Source organism: Bombus impatiens, unplaced genomic scaffold, assembly GCF_000188095.3.
Source record: "Bombus impatiens unplaced genomic scaffold, BIMP_2.2 scf_0155, whole genome shotgun sequence".
NCBI lineage: Eukaryota > Metazoa > Arthropoda > Insecta > Hymenoptera > Apidae > Bombus > Bombus impatiens.
In genome coordinates, this window is record NT_176574.1 from 1167689 (window position 1) to 1191436 (window position 23748).

At 33.1% G+C, this 23748-nt stretch overlaps 3 protein-coding genes across 4 annotated transcripts; 1 reads left to right on the top strand and 2 right to left on the bottom strand.

Moving 5' to 3' along the window:
• The first annotated feature begins 658 nt into the window (after positions 1–658).
• On the top strand, positions 659–8356 carry LOC100743659 (laccase-1). 2 transcript variants are annotated; one of them, XR_002946198.2, is made up of 11 exons: positions 659–841; positions 1383–1533; positions 2648–2750; positions 3024–3181; positions 3459–3726; positions 3915–4119; positions 4305–4486; positions 6995–7202; positions 7441–7641; positions 7779–8009; positions 8231–8356. XR_002946198.2 is itself a non-coding variant. In XM_003487468.4 (11 exons), the coding sequence occupies exons 1-11, from the start codon at positions 742–744 to the stop codon at positions 6130–6132; spliced, it is 1989 nt and encodes a 662-aa protein (XP_003487516.1). In that variant the 5' UTR covers positions 660–741; the 3' UTR covers positions 6133–6215. The 2 variants fall into 2 exon arrangements, 1 of the variants encoding a protein (XP_003487516.1); XM_003487468.4 differs by lacking the exons at positions 6995–7202; positions 7441–7641; positions 7779–8009; positions 8231–8356 and adding exons at positions 4718–4925; positions 5176–5379; positions 5509–5742; positions 5957–6215 and having other exon boundaries at positions 660–841.
• LOC100749951 (laccase-3-like) lies at positions 8288–23741 on the bottom strand. The gene is made up of 10 exons (XM_012382644.3): positions 23458–23741; positions 22936–23038; positions 22011–22116; positions 21612–21822; positions 19855–20021; positions 19143–19320; positions 9828–10211; positions 9206–9427; positions 8924–9142; positions 8288–8812 (listed from the first exon to the last, which is right to left on the bottom strand). The coding sequence occupies exons 1-10, from the start codon at positions 23531–23533 to the stop codon at positions 8643–8645; spliced, it is 1836 nt and encodes a 611-aa protein (XP_012238067.1). The 5' UTR covers positions 23534–23741; the 3' UTR covers positions 8288–8642.
• On the bottom strand, positions 11396–19136 carry LOC105680427. Its single transcript, XM_012382646.3, has 2 exons — positions 17242–19136; positions 11396–14476 (listed from the first exon to the last, which is right to left on the bottom strand). Exons 1-2 carry the CDS (start codon positions 17623–17625, stop codon positions 14048–14050), a joined length of 813 nt encoding a protein of 270 aa, XP_012238069.1. The 5' UTR covers positions 17626–19136; the 3' UTR covers positions 11396–14047.
• Positions 23742–23748: the final 7 nt, after the last annotated feature.

A 23748-nucleotide genomic window follows, 5' to 3' on the forward strand; every position in this document is an offset into this window, starting at 1 on the left:
ACTTTGAAAAAAAAAAAGAAGAAGATAAATAAGTTGTGTAAATGACAAATGGTAAGAATTAAGTATTACATCATGTATTGTACACAAAATTGAGATGAGGAATATACGACTGACCGAATTTAATGTAAAATTTTATTGAACATGGAAGAATCCTTTTTAATGTTTTCTTCCATAATTGATATTATAACAATATGATAAATTATTGTTATATATGTTATATTATATTGTATAATATGTTGTATTGTTGTATTGTTTTATACAGTAAAACCTTGTTGTATTGTTTTATACAGTAGAATGTAATTTAAGTTGGATTTCTGCCAGAGGTCTGGCACGTTTACATTAGATATTTGAAACTAAAAGTTTATTTTTTACGTTTAATTATAATAAAACATTCTATAGTAATTGTTTACACAGCACTGAGTTTGTTTCTTATCAGAATGTTCGTTACATATAATTCAAATATGTGGAATAGATTTTGCATTTATCCATTTAAGTGATGTCCTCGACATTGTATAATTTGAAGGAAGCCAGCACTAAAAAGCTTTCAAACGATAAACAACTTACAGAGTAATTAAAAGTAAATCGATACCCGGAAATGTAGATAAGCCGATAAGTTTTGAAAATGATTAAATTGCCCGCTTTTTTTCTATAAATTGAAGCTATTAGCGCGAAAAAATGTTAGTAGTAGTCAATTAAAGGAAGGCCCATAAAACACTGGACTTTGTTTGGTTTTAGTGGAAAATGACGCTTGTTAATTTTTTTAATATTTTTCAGAATGTGACAAAATTTTATGCATTTTGCATTGTTCTGCTGTTTCACGTGCAACTGTCGTACAGCAACCGTAAGTGTTTACAAATGTAATTTATTTATTAAAAATTTGTCAAATTACTGCAAATTTATTTATACAAATTATATTATTAGTGTATATAATTTGTGCATATATGAATATGGATTCATTTGAAACGAGTAACTCATAATATTCCTTAAGTTAGTTTATTGTGTTTTGTACGTCTCGAACTATTTTAAAGACACCGCTTATTTCAACTATATGCGTAGGAGATTTATTGTCTGCATATCAATCCCTGTTCGCATTTAATGATGGAATTAATGCTTGTGGATGAATTAATAAATGTTTACTATATCTCTTTTTGTTGATACATGTATTTAATGTATGCATATTTTTACGCGAAACATTTATAATCTCATCTCTTAAATTTTCTGATAATAATAAAAATTAAAAATTTCCGTATTATTCTTCGTATTATTGCTATTTAAATTATACCATTACGCTTCACTTTGATTAGGATCGTTTGACAGATTTTATAATTTTATTCGATGATTTTCCAATATCGTTTCTAATATATTGTTTTACTTGTGCGCAGCGTACTGGGGTTGGGCCGACGACTATGGTCCTAATTCTTCATCGATAGTACTTTCTTCGCCCGAAGAATGTGCACGAAGTTGCACAGATTTTGAAGAACCTAGAAATTGTTATTATTCCTTCAATATTGAATTCTATACAACAGTAGGACCGTACGTATTGATATACATATATATACTGAATAATATTTTAAGTTTGGATCATGTATGTAATATCTGACAGGAGATACACGTTAACACGTTAGTTGCCACGATAGTCATCAATGAGCTACGTTTTATTAAACTTCGTAGAATGATTAAAATAACGTACATTTCATGAACTAAAAAATTGTCAACGACGCGAATGGTTTTGATAACAATTGTCAGAAAAACCTGAACAGATATAATATAATATTTTCCAAAAAATAAATTTTATGGTATAGTATATTTTAATCTATTGCGGCTTCCAGAATAAAATAAATAAATATAATAATAATAATAATATTATCTATAATAATAATATTTCGGTCTTCTGCCTTCCGTAATATTTATCTTTTCTATAGCATCTGAAGTGAGAATTTCTTTATACTGAATTCCATACAAATTAACATTAATAACAGTAAAATAAGGATGATATTCACACATTACAAAACTAGCGCAATCCTTAAATTATAAAATTCTTTCTTTCTTTCTCTTCCTAACCACCTGTACTTTAATGCTAAGTCGTTGTTTGTTATACTCGCTTCATAAATTAATATTATTCATCAATCTTTGATAATTGCTGTATGAACAAGTAAAGAATTATTTACATCATATCTTGCTACCTAAAGGAAAACGAAAAATCAATCACAGGAATTTATCGGCAATTATAATTCGGAATATTTCTTAACAAAGGATTACTTTTGTTGCCCTTTGTTTCTAAACTCTTTAGAACAGATGCACGCTACGATGTCGCTGCGATCGTATGTCTGTTTTCCTTATTTTTAATTGGAAGCACGAAGAAGGATATATGATCACAGAGATATCGCGCGGGCAAAAGTCTACACAGAGTCTAAGCCCAGTGCAGACGAACCACCTTACACCACGTTTGCGTGTCTTTTCTTTGTTTTTATTTTTCTGACAATTTTCCTGACAATTCACACGAGCGTTTCACGTTAATTTGCCGCCGCCGATATATATTTGATTAAAGCGTGGAACTATGAAAATAGCTGCAGTAAAATAAGCTAGAAATAAAGATGCTCGCATATTTAAGTCGGTGATTAAATAAACTAAATATCAATATTTTCAGTGCTTGTAACGTGGAATCTCAAAGGTTCCAATGTATTTTAGGAGATGGATTTGAAAAGTCTTTGATACCTATCAATCGACAGTTACCAGGACCATTGATCAAGGTAAAAATCGTAATATGATAACGAACTGCGATTTCTCCTTCGTATTCTTCATATGATCCTGGTATTTTGAGCAGGATTTTACATAAATTTTTCAGTTTCTTTGCATATATCTGACATAAAAGTACTGCTAGATTCGATAACTATTCGACATTGTCTTTTCGTTAATTTCGACAAGTACGTGGGCATAAAGAAAATACGAAGGAGACGAAAATGTACAGTACACTTTTGTGATAGATCGTAATTTTTTTGAGAAAACACTTGACTCGTTTTCAGGTGTGTTTGAACGATCGCGTTATAGTAGACGTGCGGAATGCTGCCTCAGGAAATGAAGTCACGATACATTGGCACGGAATTTTCCAAAACGGTTTTCAATATTACGATGGTGTTCCTTATGTCACACAATGCCCGATTCCGTCTTCTTCGTCATTTAGGTAAATACTATTTTAAAGTCTATATTTTACTGTCTTTTCATTTTACCATAAATATCATGATATCGTTTATTCGGTCTGCTATTTAACGATATATCACCCTTCATTTCTTTTGTCTATTATTATATAAAAGATTTGATTACGCGAACTGTTATTACGGTTTAATCCTTTTAATTTAGTGTCCATTATAAAAGAAAACATTTCATGTAAAATAAGCTTCTTATAAAATATCACGGTATGAAACTAAATGAAATACAAATTTTGTGATATCCTGTTCTAGATATGACTTTGTAGTGCAAAATTCGGGCACGCATTTCTACCATTCTCACATCTGGACACACATGCTAGATGGGCAATATGGTGGTCTTATTGTTAGAGATCCACCATCTAAAGATCCTCATTATCAATCATACGATAGAGATGACATTATCATATTCTTAAGTGATTGGATGCATGTGTTATCGTTAGAACGTTATCCTGGTTCGTATAGACGTGATCCAGGACAGGCTCCGCAGAACATACTTATAAACGGTTTAGGAAATTGGACGGTAAACTATATGTATATCTTTACTGCAAAAATATTCTTTTATATTATATTGTCTAAGGATCGCAAAACTCTTAGCATTAGGCGATTAAATGGTAAATTTCGGATAGAAACGATTTCTTCGTTTCTGTTTGCTAATACTATTCGTCAGAAGCAGATTATTAATTATTAATAAATTATAATTGTTTTTAGGATCCAGTTACCGGCCAAACTACGAATTCACCGATAACAGAATATACCGTAAGGAGCGGAGAACGACACAGAATACGGATGATTAATTCTTTCAGTACAGTATGCCTGGCGGAACTTAGAATCGAAGGACATCAATTAGTCATAATTGCTCAGGATGGTGCAAATGTGCAACCCAGAACAGTGGATAAAATAATCTCGTCTTCAGGTTTGATAAATTTCAACTTTTCCTTTCGAAATCGGCTGTTCGATTAGATTATTACGTTATTACGACTAAGAATATTTTCCATATGATAGAACTTTTTTTTTGCTTTAATACAGAGTCGAGAGAAAGTTGCTTTATTGTACCAGTTTACGTTTTATGTGTTTAAAATAAGCATTCGAAATATACAGGTGAACGCGTCGATTTTATCCTAACTGCAAATCAAAGTGTTGATTCTTATTGGATACAAGTGCGTGGACTTGGTGAATGTAACCAAACTGGGGTACAGCAGTTAGCTATCTTAAAATACGATGGTGGTCCTAATTGGCCTACAAGACCAAGTCCTACTTATAACGATACAACAGATGGTGTTGTAAGTATCAAAACATGCTCTGCTTTATTCATCCTAAATAAAAATTTACTTTCCCTGAGAAAGAAATGTAGCTTTAATTCTATTTTTAATTATTACGAACTACTTTAGCTTTTATAAATTTCTCAGACTAAAATCTTCCAATTATTTTTCAAATACTATTTGGGTGTATCTAACAACTGTAATACCTGATTCTTCCTTGATTTCTATTAATTGATGATTTCGATTTTTTAGACCTATAATCCGCTTAGTGGACAGGATTGCAATACAGACAACACAGAAAATGGAATTTGCGTGAACCAACTGGAAGCCTTCGAGACCGATGATGATCTCTTGAAAGTTGATCCGGATGAGAGACACATATTACCTTTCTTCTTTTATAATTACAGTCAGTATGGGGACAGGACATTATTTGTAGCAGACATGTACCGTACCTATTTCAGTAAGTTGTATTTAATGCTTCTTTGAAAGTAACTAAGTATATGCATATGTACAAATCCTCTTGTTCATTTTCTTATCATAGCAAATTATTTCTAACGCGCAAGAAATTATTCATACGAAAATCAGCTTATTTTTATTCGGCTAAAAGAATAAAATTTTCTTCTTCAGTTTTATCCTTGTTTTTCATTTTTGTATTATTTATTTGTCGATGTCTATCCTGTGTTACTAGTAAAACATTTGTTCCGTTTCAGCTGCAAACGATTATTCTCAGCTTCTTTCTACGTTTGGCAATATATCGTACGAGAGTCCAGCGGCGCCTCTGCTCTCGCAACGTAGTTCTTACCAAACGGTATGCAAGAAAAATGTACAGAACGATTGCACGGAACCTTGCACATGTTCGCAAATTATCAATACAAGATTAAATAATATCGTGGAGCTAGTAATATACGACCAAGGTATCTAGTATCTGTCTTTAGTACGAAACAAGATAAAAGAATGTTGACCTATTTAACAGACTAATCTTGTTTCATTGCGCAAAAAATATTGCAAATTCGATAATGTTAAATAACAAAATTTTATTATAGTACCACTGGAAGGCTTATATCATCCGTTCCATCTACACGGTTACGAATTTAGAGTGTTTAGTATGGGGGATTTTGGTGATAATAGAAATGTTTCGACAGCAGACATAGACGAAGTAATAGAGCAGCACACGGAACGCCTTCAAAATGGAGAATATACGAACCCACCTGGTAAAGATACTGTTAAAATTCCAATGGGAGGATATGCAATTGTACGTTTCAAGGCGGATAATCCAGGTAAGATATTCAATTATATACATACGTATTTCCGAAACAATTTTCCGCGTGTAGTTCTTCCCCGTTTTTGAGAAAATTGCACTGTCTTATTCTTCATCTAAGAACATTTGTCTCGAATATTTGATTAATGTTAATTAAATTCATTTATATCATATTTACAACACAGTAAATGCTTAAAACATCTTGGATGAAGATATAATATATTGTTTTATAGGGTGGTGGTTACTTCATTGTCACTTTACTTGGCATCACATTACTGGAATGGAACTGGTCATACACGTAGGGGACAGAGAAGATCTTCCACCGGTACCACCAAATTTCCCGGTATGCAACAATTGGAGACCAGCGTTGCACACTTTGAACGATTTTTATGGTTTTCGATATCCCTAAGTTTAATTAATTCTTTGATCGTATTGTAACATGTAAAAAGTGATGAAACAGAAATATAATATTTTCAGAATCTATTACTCTTACTTACTCTTTTTTATTCTTCACGATATAAGTCACAAATTACCTTTTTAAACAAATATTTACCTATCCTTTGTCCTTTTAAAGGATTCTCCTTTTTAATGTAAACGAAAATTATTTGTAGTATAACGTAAAATTAGTGTGACTTTTTAGCTTGAAATTTATACATTAAATTAATTTGTATGGAATACCATGTTCGGGTGTTTATTACTTGCGCACCTGGGGAAGTACAAAGGAGCGGATAAAAAACTTTTACGATTTTCTACCTCGAAGAAGAATTGCGTAACGAGTGCAGTTTCCTGCCGATACTGCCGTGTTTCCCACATCCAATATCCTACAGATAATAAATGAATTCACGCCCTAATTTTATCAAACGATTTCGTAATTGGAAATATAACGACCTAATATATATATATATATATATAGACATAATATATCTCAGGCAATTTAGTGGCCTTATTGGAGCGTGCGACAGCTGAAATTAATTTTGGTCAATACGACGTCAAAGTAATTTGTCAAGCCGTTAAAAATACTCGGTTTCTTCCACATTGAATTCTATACGACACAAGGACCGTACGTATTAATATACATATATGTATAGTGAGAAATATTTTACATTTAGATCATACATATAATAACCACGATAGTCATCAGACACCCACGTTAAATTTAGATTTGTACAAATGTGTTTACAAATTTCTCAGATTAAAATTTTGGCGTTATATGTAAATTGTATTTAGATGTATCTAACAACTGTAACATGTGATTCTTTCACATTTTTTAGACGTATAATTCGCTTAATGGAACGGAGTGCAATACAAATAACACACAAAGTGCCGTTTGTGTGAACCAAGTGGAAGCCTTCGACATCGATCCTGATCTCTTGAAAGTTGAACCGGATGAGAGGCACATATTACCCTTTTGGTTCTTCGTTTACAATCAGGATGGGGACAAGAAATTATTTAGGTCAAACAAGTACCCTCGCTACTTTAGTAAGTTTCTTTTAATGATTCTCTCATAATAAATAAGTGCCTATATATGTATAAGTCATCTTACTCATTTTCTAATTATAGCAAATTATTTCTTGTGCGTCATAAATATAAAAAATCTGCTTATTTGCATCCAATTAAAGAAATACAATTTTTTTCGTTTTATTGTTATATTTCATTTATGTGTTATTTATTTATTGTTATATATCTTGTTTCCGTAAAACATTTTGTTTCGTTTTAGGTCCAGCTGCAGGTTCCGAGATTGCTGTTACGTTTAATATCTCGCACGTGGAACCATCGGCGCCTCTGCTCTCGCAACGTACTTCTCGCCAAACAATATGTAAGGAAAACGTACAGAACGATTGCACCGAATCTTGCACATGTTCTGACGTTATCAATGCACAACTGAATAATATCGTGGAGCTAGTAATATACGACGAAGGTATCTAGTATTTGTCTTTAGTACAAGATAAAAGAATGTTGACCTATTTAATAGGCTGATCTTGTTTCATTACGAAAAGAATACCGTTATATAACATATATACGTTATATAGCGTTAAATAACAAATTATATTACAGTGCTCCTGCCTGGCCTATATCATTCGTTCTACTTGCACGGTTATGAATTTAGAGTATTTAGTATGGGGGATTTTGGTGGTAGAAATATTTCGAGATAAGATATAGAAGCAGTAATAGACCAACACATGCAACGTCTTAAAAATGGGGAATATTCAAATCCACCTGGTAAAGACACTAATAAACTGATAAATGGAGGATACGCAATTATACGTTTCAAGGCGAATAATCCTGGTAAAATATTTAATTACTTTCAAAATAGCATTTTCTTCATATAGCTGTTCTTCTTTTTCGAGAAAATTAGACTTTCTTCTTCTTCTTCTTCTTCTTCTAAATGTCTAAAATCATTTATCGTAAATATTACATTGATGCTAATTAAATTCATTTGAATCACATCTACAACATTATAAATTTATTAAAATACTTCGGATGAAGATAAAAGTACTATTTTATAGGATGGTGGTTACTTCACTGCCACTTTATTTGGCATCACATAACCGGAATGGAACTGGTCATTCACGTAGGGGATAAAAGTGATCTTCCACCGGTGCCACGCGGTATGCAACAACTGGAGATCAGCGGTGGACACTTTAAAAGATTTGTATAACTTATAAGTTTCCCCAAACTTAATTGGTTCCTCAATTGCATTCTAGAATTTACTATTTTATTCGTTTCTATTCTTCACAATGTAAGTCACAAATTGCTTTTTTAGAAAAATATTTATCTTTTAAAAGATTCTCTTTTTTTATGTAAATAAAGATTATTTATGGTACAACGTTAAATTAATGTGATTAATTGACTTGAATTAAGTAGCAGGATATAAAATAAATATATGGTAATATAATAAATTACAGTTTATACACTAAATTAGTTGGTTTCGAATACCATGTCCGGATGTTTATTACTTCCACAGGTAGGGAAGTCCAAAGGAACGGGTAAGAAGCTTTCACGATTTCCTACCTTTAACAAAAATTGCATAACAGGTCCAGATATTCCTGATGATATTGCCGTGCTTCTTGCTTCCCACATCCAATATCCTGCAAATGGTAAATGAATTCATGTCATAATTTTATTAAAAGATTCTCACAAATGAAATTATTCTTTTCTTAAGAGATTTCGCTAAAGATTGCAAATATAATGGTTTCTACCTAAATTATCAGTAAAAAGACGAAGAATAACGTATCCTTTATTTGGTACAACGAAACTGTCCTTCTGAGGTGGATTTAAAAAATTGCGATCTAACTGTTTGTTACGATCCAACAGGATAATTTCTTCTTTGGTAATTGCTCGTTCGAAACTACTTTTTCCTAGGACACTCGCGTTATAGCCATGTACGTGAAACGTATGGGAGACATTTCCGCCAGAACCTGAATAAAGAATTATCTTAAATATAAAATAATAAATCATAATGTAAAGTAGATTAAAATTACCTTCATCTATTAAAATAATATCGATATTTTTTCTAGGTGGAACTTCGATCACGTGGATACATTCACAAAACAATGGTGTGTCAGCACACTCTTCTGAACGCGTTTCCAAAGAGCAAATCGATTCCTCTGGTATATTTTCCGGTTGAGACAATAACGGAGACATGGGATATTTAAACGATATACGATTAATTTGTGCAACCCTTGCTCCTTCTTTGCTCACACCTGAAATTTGCATTTATGGATGTAGAAAGTCGAGAAGTATAAAAAAGAAGAAAGATTTAAGAAAATAAAAATTACGATCCATTAAGAAACTATCGCGAATAAATGTAATGTGGCATATCTTTCGCGTATGTATTTTATATTTATAAGTAAGTGAAAATTATATCGAATAATATTGAACAAACAAAATAGTAATTAGAAATAACAGTTCTGACGCCTACAACTATCAAATCAGCTCAAGTAACAACTTCCAAATGTTTGATTTCGCAATTGCTAAAATTATGCAGGTACTTTTGGTAAAATGTAAAAAAATTAATTATGGTCATTTACGCATAGTATAATACATTTAGGCAGGCATTACAGACTGATAGTTTTAATATTAACAAACTCTTCATGTCCTTACTTAGATCTGATGGATAGAAAGGGCATCCGTAAAAATTATATCTGTAGTCGGACATTTCATCCGTGAAATAGGAAAAAGCATTCACGTCGAATGGAACATAAATAATTTCGTCTGAGTTAATCTCGATCCCTCTCGAGCCTTTTAAATCCAAACCACAAATGAAATTCCTTGATATTTCATGACAATCGTGGCCCTTGTTCGTAATTGCATAGTCATTGATTTTCAATAGTTTTTCGTCTTTGATTATAGCGGACTGCGGTTTTATATCATCATAAAGGATGAAAGCTTCCTGATGAAGGTTTTGACAGTCCCGATGGCCCTTTATATCAACGAGGTATTTCCCAGGAGGTTGATTTGCTTCGAGAATTATGTCAAATCTCTCACCTAAAATTAAATTCGTATAGTAGAGAATCTATAAAAAAAATAAAAAAGAAAATGATAAGATTATCCTATTCCTTAATATTATACAAATTTCGTTGCTGACATCTAGAAATATCCACTTTTCTATTAAAAGCTGATATTCTAACTTTATGGTATTGAATTTATGGAAAGAGTAATTGCATATCTGAAACAGGTATCCTAGTTATTTTATTGAATAAAAGTATACAAAGTAAAGTGTAGACGTTTTGCTATAATATAAAAAACCATAGCTATATAAACTATAAGAAATAATATGGGGATATGTATATCGTAATACAGGAAGAATTTAAGTTTCATTGCTGCTGAGTATATGCATGTAGATATGCCTATAACTCCCAGCAAACTTTTTTAATCTCAGTTCGAATTAATTTTTCGTAATCAGCATAAAACTGCAATTATTACACATATGTATATAAATATGTACTTACTATCCTCCGAGTTTCTATTTTTACCGAGGAAATTGTTTATACGTTTGAAAATTTCATTTCTCAAATCTGTTTTTAATAGAGTTTATATTACATGGATATCCAACAATATTTTGGAATAAATACATAAAATATTTACTTTTAATGATCAATTGTTTTCATTCGCAATAAAATAATATGTGGAAAAAATATGAATCACGAGAATAAAATCACGCGTGTAGTACAACCTTAACTTTTCAATGATCACTTTGATTCTTCCCAAGATTTTTCTAGACAGATAAATAGATAACTTTAGTGTTATGTCTTTTTACAAAGAATTTTTTACACTGTGCTATTGATGCACTAATATTAATACGCTATAATCGCTATTTATCGGAAGAAAAGTTATGGGATATCAAGGCAACGATCGTGTAGTTTAACTTTTAGATCCCTATGTAACTTATTCTACATTCTCGCCTATGTACTTTCTTCTTTTGCACAGAAAGACACTGTATTTCTTCGGAATTCATGATTGAGCATCATTAAGATTAATATCTGATAGAAACTTGAAACGCGAAAAAATTCATTTTACGACTACTGAAAAATATTTATATACGTTAAAGTAACGACTAAGAAAATGTTACTTTTATTATTATTAAATTAAATTATTTTATTATTATTAAATTATTACTAATACCTATTCGATTTATCTACGATTAGACATTAAAAATAATAGCAAATTACAGTTTTATCATTTTTATTTTTATATTATATTTCTGTCTCTACTGATCGTTAATTTTACAACAATTACACTGTCATTTTGTCAATTTTCATTTTCAGAATCATGATATATCTTTATCCATGAAATGTTCACTTAAATTATATGGGAACGGATCTATTTAAAAGATCGGCGATCAATTATTATTCAAATTATCGATATGGTAATATGAACAAAATTGATTCGAGATTATTTACCACGAAGAACTTTTTAGGATATGAGAAAGAGGTTCGATCGGAAGAAATAATATTCCTCTGATAATGATCTTAGAACCAAATTTTGTTTAATAGAAATGAGAATACAAACTTATAAAAAAAAAAAAAAAGGATGTTTGATCGTGTGAATATTAGTTTCCACTATGTATTTTAAAATTTAACGGTTGTCAGTAAAGCTTCTAAAAAGGATCACAATAATATAAAAATATAAAACTATCGTAGAATCAGGAACAAGGATGAACGAGTTATATAAAGACATACACCGGAGACTGTTGAATCTTGTGTACAATCATTACTATCTAATGTTTTCTTTATACCTACCTACTGACAAAGGATTTAGTCGATATGATATGAAATACAATACAGTTTGTCTCTTAAACGAAAATTAATAAAGTAATCTAAAACGACTTATTTTCAATTTTACGGAGGGATTGCTTTCGATAAAAAATAGTTTGTAGTCTATACTTTGCTACGTCTACTATTTAAAGCCCTGAAACGATACCTATCAATGGAATACATTCTTATAATCTAGATCATTCATAAGACAGATTGTATAAATGACGAATATCGCTGTTAGGTGGATCAATAATTTCGTTGGAACTCATTTTATAAAATATGATCTGTATCACAACATGCGCATTAATTAATACTTTCTCGTTAAGATATTTTGCAAACAATCAAATCAGTATTTGTAATTGGCAATCAACTTTCCTTTTCAACGGGCAAATTTTCCAGATCAATTTGAAAGTTACACAAAATTCAAGAATTTAGGAATATGTATCAAAAATATAAGAAAGTTGTTCGTATAAAGAAAAATCTTTATTACATACTTTTTCCTTGAAATTGAACAAGTGTTCATTGCTCAATACGAACAAATCTTTATTCGTAAGTTTATAAACTTCCCTTCTAAATATTCCAGCGAGTTCACCGGTATTTCATCATTATTCTGTTCAACTTGACTCAAATGTCATGGACTTTTGACTTATATTCACATTTAAAATCACATATCCGTTATTTCCATCGAATATGAGTAACATTTCGTTTCACAATTATATATAACGTTTGATCGATCGAAGATACTTTAAAAAGATACTCGATTCGTATTATAGTTACATCGTAACAAACAAGCAAATAACAATCGCGAAAAATAGCAATAGATTTTAGAAATACAGTCTTCTTCGTGAATCGAATGCTAAAACGATAACGTACCTGTTAACGTATTTTTCATACGCAAAAGGTATTTAAATATTGGAAAATAAATTCCTCCTTTCGTTTACCTTTTATAATACAGCGTGGTTCTGGCTTTTAATTACAAAATATCTTTTTTCTAATATTTTGTTAAATTTATTATCCCTTGATAACGTCAATTATTCCTTGGATTCCACAGAATCCTCTTACTATCGGAGCACAACAATCTTAATAATACGTAGATCGTTTATCTTCCTTCCAAAGAGATATTCGAGTTTACACCTGGGGCCTTGAACGATTAATTCCCAGGAAAAGATCTTTTACGAAAAAATATAATATCAAGTATAAACAATTTCTTAAATGTCTCGTTCAAATCCCTTAAACTTCGCTTCGTATAATGAGCGATATCACAAACGACTTTTTGCCAACTACATGCATTCTAATTTACGAATTCAACTGTAAATTACGTCTTAATTCCTACAACTTTCGTGTCTTATTATACAATCTGTTCGCGCAAGTTTTACACCCCATTGCGTAAAATTGTCTATCTAAAGGACGAAAAGTTAAAATTACAATAAATTGTTCGATGTGTTTCGTTAAAAATCCCGACTATTTAGCTTAAGTTACTATCCTTAATCATCGATTCGAAGTTTCGCGTAGCTTGTATCGATGAACGTAATTAATCTGTAATTTAAGATAGAAATGGGAATCGAATAATGATCCTGATAAGCAAGAAACGCTAAGAGTCTTCGTATTGTCGTTTCTCTGACGAACTTCGAATTAAATATAATATATTAACACAATCCTATGTGAAAATCGGGAGTGTCGTTAAAACGATCGTACATTTGGAGCACGATCCACGCTACTATTTCACGATAGTTCCCATAATATTACGACACGTATCTGCATCTACTTGGTGCAATTAGAGCGCTAAATAGAGTTACTCGTTCGCTCTCGTTCAGTCACAAAAGCATTTCTTCTTTCAATCTCTCTGATCCATCTCGGTACTCCGACACCGACGTTAATTATCGTCCATCGTTGCGAATTCGTACAACGTCCATACGGAATATGAACACATCGCCTCGTTTGCCGACTAATTATGACAAAATAACACGTATACAGCGTACAAATCTCTTTCTACGGAGACGTTTCACCATCATCGTACTACGATCGTCTTTTACTTGTTTCTTCGAACTCGGAACGAAGTTGCATTTGTTAGCGACGTGTCTGTGCGTAGACGCCTATCTCCGCTTCAAACAGGATCTGATTGATCCTCAGCTTCGCTACAGATCTCGAATACGAGTCGGGAATCTCTGCCAGCTGTACCGCGATACTCTCCGCGAATTTCGCGAACTCCTCTTTCGTTCTCTTTCGTTCGTCGGAAGTAGTCTCCAATTTCGTCTGTCCGAACTCGTCCAGATCGCAAATCGGACTATTATGATTGTGCGACGAGCCGTTATACAATTCCATCGCCTTCAAGCTCGAGGATGACGATTCTTCCGCGTCTTCGCTTAGCGAGGCGTTGAACGAACCAGTTCCCGATCCGTTCGTCTCCTCGTTACAGTCTATAAACGTTATGCTCTCGGGATCGATGTCACTAACTATGTACTCCTCTTGCAGCTTGGACGTCTCCTCCTCGATTTTCTGCAGGGAGAAGAATATATTTCCATATCTATCGCCGTCGTCGATTGCGATCGGTTTATCGTCACGCGTGTGCGTACGTTCACGCGTGCGAGTGAAACCCAGTTGCATTCGGTATAGGGGTGACAGGAAACGCGTAGAACAGAAATGTATAGGATTTGTGTTGTCTGAACTCGTCGAGGGATAAACAACAGCTCATATAGTTCGAGTTTCTATAATAAGAGTGAATCTATCTACTATTTTACATACATACGTATGGTCTTTCGTTTAAATGGCAAGATTTCAGATTGATACATAGATTCGATAGAGGAGAGTTATCGTTCAAAGTTCTTGTCCGAAAAACAAAATTATAGTCCGGTCCAGTCGCTTAAGTCTTCTCACATTACAAATATTCCTTATTTATGCGCATAATTCTAATGTGACATGGTCTTTTACGATAATGTTTCTCATAATTTATCGCTAACTAAGGTTGTATGTTATAATAACTACGAGCAGAGGACACTATTTATAAAATAAAAAATAACTTTAACTAACTAAGCAAAGTCTACCTTTTACCGCTTCGCATAGATTTCTATTTTTTGAACGTGTTAGTAAATGTACAAATAATACAGAAAAAAACAAGAGTACGATCTACGAGTTATCGTATTATTACAGAATTCGTGTTCCTATTCAGTTTTTCTCCGTTTTATCAACAATGTTTCACTTTCTTTTTGTTTAATTATTTAATTATTATCATTTTATTAATTATTATCATTGATTACGATACGATATTTTAGGGATCCACACAGGCCAATTTTCATCGCACGCTCGCTTCTCGTGTTAATTTAATTTAGCTACAAAAATTTTGCCGGAGTCCAGAGAAAACCTCGCATTCCTGGTTATGATAATTACACGGCACGCGTAAACACAATCGAATCGAATCGCGATTCAATCCGCTATACTCGGTTCACACGATTCAACGTTTATCTAACATTTCGATCTTTCAAGGAAACTTCGTATTAAAAACTTTCACGGGAATATATTTAAATAGCTCGAGAAACAATGCCCGAACGTATCTTAATTAAGAAAAAGCACACGCGTCAGTTCGCGGTATATACCAGAAAGAAACGTAAACTGCTTTTCCATTTAAATTATTCCTTTGCTTTTGATTTCTGAATCGAATCTATATCGTATGATCGAAGCAAGAAATCACGTATCGATAATAATTCTTTCTTCAAATTTAAGCAATTTTTTAATCACGGTTAGACCGAAAATGACCTGTGAAACGTTATAGAAAAAGATATGCAAAATACCTCGTTCATAGTGCAGCAAGAACGACGTTGTGAAAGAGTGAAATATACTTTACTTTTCCCGTTTGACATAATAAAACTCTTAAAGTCCTAGCTGATTTTTTGTCACTCTATATGTACGTGCATATATCCCTAGATATAATATATATTATTACGCATACTGACATTTCATGATCGATTTCTTATTTATCTTGACTAGACTCGGCGATAACGTTACAACCAGTTCCTTGAACTTTGATTAATATTTATACTTTAAACTAATAAAAATAATCAAATGTAATGATCATTGGAATATCGTAACATTCAAACCGGTTTTTCGATAAAGTATTCCGAATAAATAATATCGAACTATGTTACTTGCAAATAAAAAATAAATTCTCGTGAAATTTAATGTATCTATACGCCTAACCATATCCTCTATCACCTACCAGTAACCTCTACATTTTCTTACGAAACGATAGAAATATAGCGATAACGATAAATAATAACGATAAAAATAGCAAAAACTGTATCGAGTATCATGGCTGGACTGCGAATTCTTATGCATTTATGTGAAATTTAAGCATAGAATAATCCAAAGATTGCACACAATATAGAAGAATGTATAAAATATCAGAGAGTACGATACCTGTAAGAATTTCTAACAGATAAAACGCCATCTCTCTACTTAAGTCCTATTTCTTTAGTTGTGTCCATAAAAATATAAATTTGCATAAAAATTGGCAAATTAATCGCAGCAATGTATCGACATAATTGGATCGGTTTCTCGAAGACGAAGACTGGAAGAACTTTGTGGGAGAAAGTGGTGGAGGAACACAAAGGCGGGCGGCGACAGGCGGAGCAAAGCAAATGAGACGGAGAGAATCGGATAGGAACAGATACGGTATAGAATGTAAGAAAACGAGCATGGAAACGACCAGATTGGAGAAGGATAGAATGATCGTTTATCAGCAATCGGGTAGCGCACGAATGTGCAGGAGAATCGGACACGTTTCAAGCAAGATCGATTCGAAATGCGAAGTCACGGAATGAAAAATTGCTATAAAAAGAATGACACGTCGCGTTGCTACGAGTCGACGAAACGCGTATCCCGAGCAGCGACGCTTCGTTCAGGCGAGGTGATCGTTTCCACGAAATGCATTCAAACACAATGGTCTTTCTTCGAAATTGTTTGGCCAATTATATGGCGTAAACTAGCCTCCTTACGATTGGAGAAAGGGAGCCTTTATGATTCTGCTTACCACAGATTTTGTGTGATAAAAAGAGGGAAAAAAAGGGCAAAAGTACACTAAGTATTTCTTTCTTGAATAATTTGATAGCAAGAGAGAAAGAGAGTCTCGTCTGTATATGTATTCCGTTAAGGTAAATGCGACACGTGGGAACGAAATATCTGTCACAACTGGATTTCTCGCGCGACAGCGTACTTGTAATATACACGCGCAATGATAAAGAACGATCTATAGCTATGTAACTACCTACCTTCTTCCTTTTACTGTATCTACGTGTGCCAAATTGCAGGAACTGCATCGCTTTAAAGGCGAACCACTTGGATACGTAAACATCGTCGGGCCCGGTAGCTGCGTCACGGCTGTTCTGTATCTTGTGAACTTCTCTCGAGTACTGACACTTGAGATTCGTGATCTTTTTCTCGATTTCGAGGGTGTTGCAGCAAAGGATCTCGGCGAGCTCTTGAATCGCGCGTTTTCGCTTCGTTCGGTCGCGATACCCCCGAGCATTCCAATCCCAGAGAACGCGTCTCTGCTGATACTCGCGCAGTAGCTCGAGAGTTTTGTCGCGAGTCCACTCCATGCCGAGCCGCGTGTCGTTCGTTTCTGGCTCGTTCCACGCGTCGTCGCTAGACATGGAAAATAGAGTGGCCACGACGATATTACGGCGACGCGCGGGCACTTGTTAGGCCAGGGGCCACCGTTTTCTCCAAAGAATCCTATGTATCTCGTACGTCCAAGTATTTACAAAGTACGGACGGATGTCGACTAAAGTTAAACGATGCGGTCGGCTGACAAGCAAGCGGGTGGGTACCCGCTAATAAATCGTCGACTATGAGTCGACAACGACGCCGCAGCCGCGAATCGAGCACGCGTTTTAATGATTTTTGCGCGAGACCCGCGCGCGTTTGGTCGCCTTCCTTTCTTTATTTCCCTTTGCGGAAACCCGGCGAGAACACGAAGACGGCCGAGTCTGCGCGAACGAGTCAGCCACCGCTGCACGCTGCATGTGCGACTACCAAGCGGTTTCGTTCTTTCCTTTTCTTGCTCCTTCTCTCTTTTTCTTTTCCCCTTTCCCTTTCGCATTTCTTTCTTACGGCCTCGTTGCGTGTATCCTCGAGCGTTCCCTTCCTCTTTGTTTACTAAACGACCTTGCGCCTCGTTTCATCGTTTTTCGTTCTTCTTCAATTCCATCGCGTCGCTTCCACCGCTTTATTTCCTTCACTCTCTCTCTCTCTCTCTCTCTCTCTTTTTTGTTTTCCCTATCTTTTCCATTAATTACGATAGCCAAGCTTTTTCATTTCCATTGTCTTCTGCTACGTTTCTTCCTTTTCCTTTCTTTTGATCTTCTCCTCTACCTTCCTTCTCGTTTGTCATTTTACTTCCTTGTCGAACATAAATCTTCATCATTTCTCTTCATTCTCTTCACTTTCTTTCCCTTTCTTCGACTACTCCATCTTCGTTCGTTCTTCGCCTTTATATCGTGCCACTTTCTTTTCCGTTGTCGTCTCCTCTTTCGCATAGCTTGTAACTTCCTTTGCTTTCTTTAATTTACCATTTTTAAAACGCTAGTTATAGTCTTTTGCAGGATGAACATCGTCAGGCAGAATCGCGCTTCGCTTATGTGCGATCACGCATGTAAATTCTTTAGTTTACGCAGAACAATTAGGGCTATATCAAACGTTTACTCTTCCACTATTCACCATCGTTTATCGCTTTAAGTCACATGTCGTGAACGACCTGAATTACGCTACATGTTTTTCAAAAATATTTCCAATATACATATACATTCTTAAGTTATAATATTTCATCTCGATTCATCTTCGGCGATTATACTCAAGTTATGCTATAAATACATATCTATCTTATACCTATCTATAATGCTCACATAATTTAATCCCACGAGCTGTAATTCAATTTCATTTTATTATGTCTCGTCCTACCTTTATCGATTGCAATTCATTCTCGCCCCCTTTACTCGCTTTCACTTAAATACTGAGCGCAATTGTGTACACGAAAACCGAGAGGCAAGGTTTAAATATAAAATCTCGGATGAAGAGTTTTGTATATCCGACATGTACGTACAACGATCATATATTACGTGTGCCGAATGTACAAAACACACGGTATAAGCAAGGAGAATCGCCTGCATACCTGGAAAGAAAAAGATGTGTCTGCCCACCGTCGGTTCAACCGGGTTCCCATCGGCAGCCAAGACGCGAAAATCATGGCCAGAGATGGATAATAGTATAGGGCAATTGTACGCGTTGGCGTTAATAAGTCGCAATAAATATTTCCTTCCATAATGGACTTGCAAGATAGATCCGTTATTCTGAAAAAGAAGACATAGCCAATGATGACGTCAGTTTTGTGAAACATAATGTACAACGAGAGAAAGTTCTCATTCCAGTGACGTAATCTATATTATACAACAAGTTTTACTAATATGAATTAACGAATAAAAGTAAAACTTGAAATATCTTTTAATTAAGACGCTAGGTATATGCGCAATGATTGGTTTTGCTGGAATATTCGTTCATTCATTCATACAGAACTACAAATATCATTAAAAAAATTTACAATTTTGAGAAAAAGATAGCTTTCGTTTGTTCAACATGTTCTAATAAAACATAATTTTTCATTTGACAAGTGACCATGAAAATATCTTAATGTAAAAAGCAATAACACTAGTAAATAATATTTGTATAAAAATTGTTCTTATTGTCATATTATTTCGTATCGAGAATTTTGATCTTCGAAAACGGTTTTGTTCCCTGGGCATATGGAAATCTTGGCTACATTTCATGCTGGATTACATATATCTTTCTCTGACCGTAGCGTCTTGTCTAATTAGATAAAACAATACCTGGCCATTTAAGAGAAGTTCACTAGGCGTAGGTGGGTGTAGGTGCGAGTGTCGCGACAGAGGAGTTGGCGGCCTTGATGACAAGAGAAGTATCCTTTCCAAGCTAGGGTCATCTTGTGGTCCTCGAACTGTCAACGACCCGTATACGCCGTCGGCCTGCTGTGAAACTAATAATTCAATGTCATTAATGCTTTTGTTATATCCATGATTAATGAAAGGATTCAGTTCTATAAATACATTACAGTAATTTTATTTTATATTTGTGAATAAATTGTGCGATAATTTTTAATTGTAAATTTAATAATTATAGAAATAGGTAAATAAAATGTATTAATATTAAGAAGATATTCGTTAATTTTGTATCATAATACTATATAGGAAGTAAATACAAGATTGGTTTAGAACTGTACAGCAATTTTTTGATATTCGCAATAATGAAAAATTCAATTTCAGATGACAGGATTGATAGCAGCTAATTTGAGGTTCTTTGTGTAAGCAACCTTAAAAATCGACTAATCTTTCAATGCTTACTATCGATCTTCTTCCTCGATTTTGTTTTGTTCGATTACAACGTATGTAAATCGAAACGATTGCTGATCTCACTTTAGCTGATGTTTCCTCGAAACTACTATTTTTGCAATAACGATTAAAAATGTCATATTATTTCTTATAAATTTCATATTTTTCACATGCATTGGTATTTCTGATATTTTAGACAAAATTTCTTATTGGAACAATATACCTATAACGTGATAATCCAGGGCGCTAATAAGAACAAAATTTGGACGAGTTCATTTCTTGTCTATATTAAATTTAATCTTCTTCGTATACGAAATAAATTTAAAGCGATTGCACTTTTTTTTATTTTAGTTCGGTTTAGTTCATACTAAATTACTTTTATTTAATGCTTTTGACATAATAATGTACACTGCAGATCAAAAGACGCTATAAAAGAAAACACAAATGAATTTATTTTTGTCCATCAGTGTTGAAGTGAAGGAGGCATTAAACAGTCAATGTCATTACGATTGTCTTTTAAAATATTGAGAATATTATGTAAATGACTTAATGTACCTGAGCCTCCTGCGTGAAAGATTATCTCTTGCTACATTCGATTCTACATTGTATTTTATCACCACAAAATTACTATAATTCACTTGACTATTTAACACATATAAAATTTAAAAAGATAGATGTCAAGAAAATTAATATTTAAGTATTTAATACGCACTACTTTTCTTAAAACAGTAAGCGTAACATGTAACCTGTAACCTTACTTCTACAGTACACGGTTTCAAGATTATTGATCTACTTTAATTTTGCTTGTCCTCGCAGGAGTAGAAGCCGTTCTACAGCGCGGGAAAATTGAAATTGATTTAAACGTTATCAAAGTGATACAGTTAAAAAATTACATAACAATTAACTTAACAATTTAAATAAAATTAACTTTCTTAACCCCTACAATCACTTTATTATACCTGATTTATGAGATTATGCATTTAACTATTGAAGGATAACGATGATGAAACACCGTTTGATAAATTAATCAATCATAGTGGATTTTAGTTATTTTTATGACAAACGTTACTTATTTTAATAAGAACTAGTTTTTAAGAAGAAAAGTATTAAATTTGCAGTCATCTGTAGAACATAATATTTTTTCGATTAATCAATCGTTCTTGATTATTTAATATTTTTATTAGCATTCACATATAATCAGTTTGCATATTTCATTGTTTTGAATACGATGTGCTTACCTATGTGTGCATAATAAATGTATGTACCAACATTTTCCGGTTTTAGTTTATATCGAAAACCCCCAAATGGCAAAATAGGACATTGTGTGACCATCGGAACACCATCCATATGAGCCGAATTCCTTTGCCGTATACCATGCCAATGAAAAGATAATTCCTCGGACCCTAATCTGTTGTATAAAAGCACTTCTATAGTATCTCCAAGACATACCTGAAAATTGAAAGGTGAACTCGTAATTCAAAATATTAAGTGCGTTGAAATTGTACTGTTAATTAACCAAAAGTATATCTTAACAATGAACAAATTTGATATATTATAGCTTCGAACTACTTTTAAAGAGGTATAAAATATACCTAATACATAAATTGAAAGATAACAATAAGTTCAAAAATGTTTACCTCTATTTGTGGGCCTGGGCTTTTCCCATTGATTCTTAGAAAGCTATTCAATAATATTACGTTGTCGTGGATCATCGATTCGTTTTTGCTTGTACAATCGCGAATACTGTAAATAACAATAAAAATATAAGAAAAATTAATTAATGGTATATATATATAATATCAATTAATTCTGCCCATTCATACTTTAAAAAGTTCAGATAAATAGAATTTGAATGCATATGTACTTGACATCAGATAATACGTATCGTGACCAGAATGAAATATTAGAATAATAATATAAAAAATAATAAAAGAATTTAATAACGATTACAATTTTCACACAATTTTAACAACGATCGCAAAGTATACCTATGATGTTATTATGTATCTAGCCTAGCGTTATTCTCTATAATACAAGTATCATGTTCGTGACAGTAAGTGGTAGTGTAAGAACCAGTTGGGAATTGAAAAAATAAAAGATGCACTTAGTATCCGTGTGAACCGTTAGTTCTTGAATTACACTAGAAATTGTGTATTCGAATTGACCGAGATTCCGACAGGTTTCTCCTTCAAAGAGGATATTCGCTGATTTAGGTCTACATCGTGCCTGAGCGGCGCTATAGTTTGTTTGCAGCATTGCCCGAGAACAAGTTATACATCCTTCTAGATTAGAATGATTTCATGTGTAAAATTTATAGTTTTCTTTTATATTTTATATAATTTTTTAGAAAATTTGATTCATTCTGTTTGTATTAATTGATTGAGAAACGGTTACATTATATTATATAGTATATAAAATTGCTCATGTGGAAGAATAATTTCGAAAGCTTGTTGGTAGTTTCAACTTGGATTGAAATAAAAGTTTCGAAAGTATACATATTGATTTTGATGTATTAAATACGTAATAAATTCGTAGACCTTATCTGACTTCTATCTATCTTACCTGTTCGGGGCAGGTGATTCTTCAACGAAGAATTCGTAACGGCATACTTTTTTTGAAAGTGCATTGTCAGCACAAGATCGTAGACATTCGTGAGAATCACCATCTAATTTTTAAAGAGGAAAAACAATTTAGTTAACGTAATCTACAAAAACTTATTAACGAATAATTAATAGAAATTAAATAATAATTCAGATATATAATCGAGTTAATAACAAAAGACTTGAATTTCGTAAAATATTAATTAATTCTATAAAGTATTAATTAAATACTTAATTAAGCATTTGTTAATCATGTTGTTAAATATTTGCACTCAATATAGATTCTTCAACAGAATGAAAAACTTTGTCTTAATATTTTGCAATCGCATTTTTGCAAATATATTGATTTTTAAGTAATTTTAATGTAATATACTTTGAAATTAATTCTTTTTATTATACTTTCATAATCTTATTTTATTAAACATAGACGTTTCAAATATAGATAATACATAAATATTTGAAGTTAGATAAGTTATTTTCTCACCCCTTATTTGAGATCTAGATATTCGTAGTAAACTAAAAAAGATGGTGAAAGCTATAAAGTTCTTGAACCACCACATTTTGACCCAGACGAACTGGGTTTCCCCAAAATTTAGTAATTTACGAAACCCGGCATACAATCATCGCGAATCACGAGTCGACGATGACTCGGGAAATAAACACTGACGATGTTACGCGTTTCACGATCATACGGCGACTTAGTTGAGCCTATCTTGGTTGGTGAAAGCAAGGCCTAGGCTACTTCTGGTTATGCAAGATGCATTCGATGCAGATT

What these genes read in the sequence shown, in the direction of transcription:
- LOC100743659 (XM_003487468.4), top strand. Translation starts at nt 742, where the DNA reads ATGACGCTTGTTAATTTTTTTAATATTTTTCAGAATGTGACAAAATTT. An exon ending in CATGTACCGTACCTATTTCA is followed by an intron (nt 4,926 to 5,175) that starts GTAAGTTGTATT and finishes GTTCCGTTTCAG; the next exon opens with CTGCAAACGATTATTCTCAG. An exon ending in TTTCAAGGCGGATAATCCAG is followed by an intron (nt 5,743 to 5,956) that starts GTAAGATATTCA and finishes ATTGTTTTATAG; the next exon opens with GGTGGTGGTTACTTCATTGT.
- LOC105680427 (XM_012382646.3), bottom strand. Translation starts at nt 17,625, where the DNA reads ATGTCTAGCGACGACGCGTGGAACGAGCCAGAAACGAACGACACGCGG. An exon ending in GATACAGTAAAAGGAAGAAG is followed by an intron (nt 14,477 to 17,241) that starts GTAGGTAGTTAC and finishes TTCTCCCTGCAG; the next exon opens with AAAATCGAGGAGGAGACGTC.
- LOC100749951 (XM_012382644.3), bottom strand. Translation starts at nt 23,533, where the DNA reads ATGTGGTGGTTCAAGAACTTTATAGCTTTCACCATCTTTTTTAGTTTA. An exon ending in ACACATCTTTTTCTTTCCAG is followed by an intron (nt 10,212 to 19,142) that starts GTATGCAGGCGA and finishes ATTTAATTTTAG; the next exon opens with GTGAGAGATTTGACATAATT. An exon ending in TCTTTTTACTGATAATTTAG is followed by an intron (nt 8,813 to 8,923) that starts GTAGAAACCATT and finishes TACCATTTGCAG; the next exon opens with GATATTGGATGTGGGAAGCA.